At 42.9% G+C, this 5,000-nt stretch overlaps 1 protein-coding gene across 2 annotated transcripts in view; it reads right to left on the minus strand.

The window, feature by feature from the left end:
• The window catches only part of rnls (renalase, FAD-dependent amine oxidase), a 16,382-nt gene that overhangs the window by 166 nt on the left and 11,216 nt on the right, over nt 1-5,000 (minus strand). For both annotated transcript variants that reach the window (XM_080455041.1, XM_080455042.1), the window contains exon 7: nt 1-665. This exon is cut by the window's left edge and continues 166 nt beyond it. In XM_080455041.1, coding sequence (XP_080311167.1) covers nt 513-665 — 153 coding nt within the window. In that variant the 3' untranslated portion in view covers nt 1-512. The remainder of the gene's footprint in view (nt 666-5,000) is intronic.

Here is a 5,000-nt window from a genome sequence, read left to right on the forward strand (position 1 = left end):
CAGGGATGAACGACGGTGAAGCTGTGTTGAGGTATTAGTTTCTGTGCCTGACAATGGAACACGGTGTGGTGGATGGATGGCATAGAGGAGAGGAACCACGACTCTTTAAAAAAAAATCATAATCGTTTCCATGTTGCAAAATGTTCATATAATTTCAAATATTAAAAAAGCGGAAATAGCAGATCTACACGCTTACAATGAATTCACAAAGTGACGCGTTGTACGCTTGGAGATCTGCCATTTCAGTTTGTTTTTTTAATATTTAAAAGTATAAGATGAGTAAATATGTCAGTACTTTCTTTGTATATTTAAGTTACTTGTCATATCTGCCCTGTGCAATTTTTGCTTACGAAGCCTAAAAGGCAAACAGAAATTACATTTGTATTCAAACCTTCCAATGTTCAATGCCAAAAATGTAATCGTTAACCGCACTTATTTGAGTGACAATTAATCGTCAACTTAAATGTTCTAATCTCTCCTCTTCTCCTCTCCTCTCCTCTCCTCTCCTCTCCTCACAGGGAGCTCTTCAGTACATCACAGAGTCGTAGGGCTGAGTCCACACAGCCATCATAGTTGGAGTGTGTGAACGCGTCTCCTCCGCACAGCAGCGGAGGTCTGCTGTGCACCGTCATCTGTCCGGGACAGTCAGGCACCGAGACCGAGACCTACACACACACGCACACACACACGCACACACACACACACACACACACACACACAGATGCACATTTTAGTCAGACACTAACAAAAACAAAAACCTGAAAGTCTGAAAATATATATACATCGTAAGCAGGGCCGGACTTACCGTTGGGCTAGGGTGGGCTGCAGCCCAGGGGCCCCCAACTGGGGGGGAGCCTAAAAAAAATAAAAAAATAAAATAAAAATAACCCTAACCCTTTTTTTTATATGATCAAATTGTAAAGTAACCCTACCAAGTTAACTGAATTAAAGTCACAAAAACCCGAAATAAAAGGAAAAAAGCCAGCAAAAAAACGAAAATGTTCTCGCGCTGCGCGCAGGGGGGCCTAAAAAATTACTCTAGCCCACAGGCCTCAACTCCTATAAATCCGGCCCTGATCGTAAGGCTGGTAAAACATCCCGGTCGCAGAATCCACATTTCCATGTGTATTCTGCAGCATGCACATGGAAATGTGGATGCCGCGACCGGGATGGTTTTACCCGGCTAATATATCGTCGCTGTCAGGGCAGAAACCAGAGTCCTGCAACGGGCCGGGTACCCGCGGATACCCGACGGGTACCCGCGTTTGACGGGTGAAAACGGGTGAAAATTTTACTTTGATAAGATCACGGGTACGGGGACGGGCGGTACTGAACTAATCGCAGGCGGGTATCATTTTATTGTGAAAATCAGAGAGCATTGTTTCCGCCCAAACAACGTAACTTGTGTAACTTAAAGGGATACTTCACTCTCGGCGGGTTGGAACATTTAAAAAAACTATTAAAAATAAATGAAAAATGTTATGGAAAATTCATGGCCCCCTCACGCATTAGAGTGTCCTACTAATGTGTGAGGGGGCCATGAATTTTCCATAACTTTTTTCATTTATTTTTAATATTTTTTTTAAATGTGTCCCCGGCCCGAAAGTGAAGTATCCCTTTAACACAGCACAACTGCATGGAGCATGCTGGTCAGTTATCTTAACTCACAAAAACACATTGAACATCCTGTTAAACCTTCAAATTACGTAAACAACGACACATGTGTGCTGCGTAGATGCGTGTTCGCGCGTGGCTTAAGCTCGCTCCTCCGTCTTCACTTGATTTCTGTACAAACCTGACCACTGAATGTAGCGCTGTTGTTGAAGGCTGCTATCTTTTTCAACACACTTTTCAATAGGATTTACATTTTACACGGGTAAACGGGCGGACAACGGGTCGTTTATTTGACGGGCGGGGCGGGTCTGGTTCGTATTTTGAAATAATCACGGGTGACGGGTCGGTCTACGGATCTGAGTATTGACGGGCGGGGCGGGCGCGGGTTCTCAAAATTGGACCCGTGCAGGACTCTGGCAGAAACCTCTTATCTCCACGTTTTCTAACTTTTCGTGTTGTTTCGTAAACGAACGCCCTACTTGATCATACAATAGCGTCACACAAAAGCATCAAAAGTAGCAGATCGACAAGCTCATTTTGAGCTTGTCCCGATCTGCGACTTTTGCTATTTTTGAATTTGAATCCTGAAAAGTAACAGTTTTGGACATACAAGGTTTCCCTTTTCATTTTTGGAAAAGCTTTTGAAGTAATTTTTAAACAATTGTAGGAAACGTAAAAAATATATATATATTTACTCGCAACCCATAAAGAAATGGCTCCACGGATTTAGAACATTGTTCTAAAATCATCCAGGCAACAGCAGTCAGTCTCTATACAGTACTTCACTCAGTGAACTGTACAATGCTAGATACTGTCTCCCAGGACACAAGCACGCACGCACGCACATGTACGTACACACACACACACACACACACACACACACACACACACACACACACACACACACAACCACACACACACACACACACACACACACACACACGCACACGCATGCACGCACGCTGTTCCAAAGGACCCTGGCCTGTGGTGAAAGCCTCCCACACAGATGTTCCTTCACCTCTGACCTACAGAGTGTGTGTGCGTGCGTGTGTGTGTGCGTGTGTGTGCGTGTGTGTGTGTGTGTGTGTGTGTGTGTGTGGGTGTGGGTGTGGGTGTGGGTGTGTGTGTGTGTGTGTGTGTGTGTGTGTGTGTGTGTGTGTGTGTGTGTGTATGTGTGCATGTGTGCGCGTGTGCATGCGTGTTCTCTGCCAAAGTGAGTGGGTGTGTTTAGAGGGAGAGAGAGAGAGTTCATGTAAAGTGGTCTCATATTTAGATTATTGAAGGGCTCCTAAACTCAGCACCAGTAAACAGAAGGGAGTCTTTGAGCAAGGCACTTAACTCCCAGTGACCAACAGTAGAAGACTGTGGTTGTACTGGTCAGCTCCCAGTGGCCAACAGTAGAAGACTGTGGTTGTACTGGTCAGCTCCCAGTGACTAACAGTAGAAGACTGTGGCTTGAAATTAAATAAAAAATATATAATATATATATATTTTTTCAAACAATTAACCCTTAAGACCGGGAAAGCATCTGTGTCATTTTTTGATTTCTTTGGCTATTCCAGAAAATAGCAGATATGAGTGCTATGAGCTTGTAGATCTGCTATTTTTGAAAAATCTTGAAAATGTGTGCAAATCTTTGAATATATATATATATTGTAAAGCAAACATTTGTAACTCAAATCTTTGCTTCTGGGGGTCCCTGGAACAAAGTATTTTACAAATGTTTGGTTTTAATTTTTTTTCCAAATTTGTACAGATTTACAGATTTTTCAAAAATAGCAGATCTACAAGCTCATACCGCGGCACTCGGTGCGGCGCTATGAGCTTGTATATCTGCTATTTTTGAATAGCCAAATAAATCTTAAAATGACACGATGATAAGTTCCCGGTCTTAATTCCCATCGGGGTCGTCACAGTGGATCATCTGTTTCCACAAAAACCAACAGACCCCCATCTGAAAATATGCTGTGCTAGGGAGGGACCCCCAGGGACCCCCATACAAGATTTGTGTTTAAAAAATATTCTACATTCTTCCATATTTTTTCAAGATTCTTTTGAATAGCCAAATAGGTATATAAGTGGTTAAACTGATTGTGATGCTGTATTGACAAATTCACAAAGTTGTGAGCTTATAGATCAGCTTATAGATCAGCTATGTTTCGGCTTTAGGCCGAAATGTATTTATAAAATTGTTGTCCTAAAATGCTGATGTCCTCACAAGCATACTCACATCGCACACACACACGCGGTGTGTGCGAGCGAGCGTATGTCCGTGTGTGTGTGTGTTTACAGCTAGATCACCTTGTCTCCTGTCTAAGTGCCTACTATGTCCTGTTTATCTGTCCTGTCTTCACCACACGCACACACACACACACACACACACACACACACACACACACACACACACACACACACACACACACACACACACACACACACACACACACACACACACACACAGGTAGGGGGGGTGCAGTGTAAACAGTGCTGTCCTTGAGATATACAAAAAGCAACATCCGTTTTAAAACAGTTTAAATCATTCATTTACACTGATCATTCTTTCAACGCGTTTCCGCTTGCGGAGCGTCACGCCACGCTGGGACCTTGAGGGCTGCCGGTTCAATTCCCACTCCAGCACTGACAACAAAGGGCTAATGAGCAAGGCCACCCATACCTATAGGGTTTGACAGCTCTACAATTCAAACCTTTGAAAGATTTCTGTGAATCAGAGGTTCTCAATTTTCCACCCATTTTCAGGTCGGCTATTCAAGAATAGCAGATGTACAAGCTCGCAGTGCGTCACTTCGTGCCGCGCTGCGAGCTTGTACATCTGCTATTTAAAAAAAATCTTGACAGTGTGTCGTGTGATGAGAACTACTGATTTAGAAGGCATTTGTAGAATCGGCCTCAGGTCTTAATGGGTTAAAGGGATAGTTAACCCCCAAAATTACTTTTTTTGTATCGATTAGTCACCCCATGAAGACTTAAATTCATGGATATTTTTTTGTTGTTGTCGCATTCCTAAGCCAATAATTTGAAGATCAGCGGACCGGTAGGCAGAGGTTCTGGTAGGAGACACAAAGGAGACTCTTTGTGTCTCCTACCGGAACCGCTGCTGGTCATCAAATTATTGGCTTAGGAATGCGACAAAAACTAAAAGATATCCATGGATTCAAGTCTCCATGGGGTGACTAATCGATAGAAATCTTTTTGGGGGTGAACTATCCCTTTAAGTGGAACCGTTGAATCAAGGATACGACATGAACGGAGGGCGTTGAGGCCTACAGATTGATATATACTTTTTATTGACGTTGTCAGGAATTATTATATCTATTCTTTTATTTTTAAGATCATAATAATAACTTTATTTGTATAGCCCCTTGCTA

The sequence above is a fragment of the Gymnoscopelus braueri genome (genome assembly GCF_963280865.1).
Source record: "Gymnoscopelus braueri genome assembly, chromosome: 17".
NCBI classification, from domain to species: Eukaryota; Metazoa; Chordata; class Actinopteri; order Myctophiformes; family Myctophidae; genus Gymnoscopelus; species Gymnoscopelus braueri.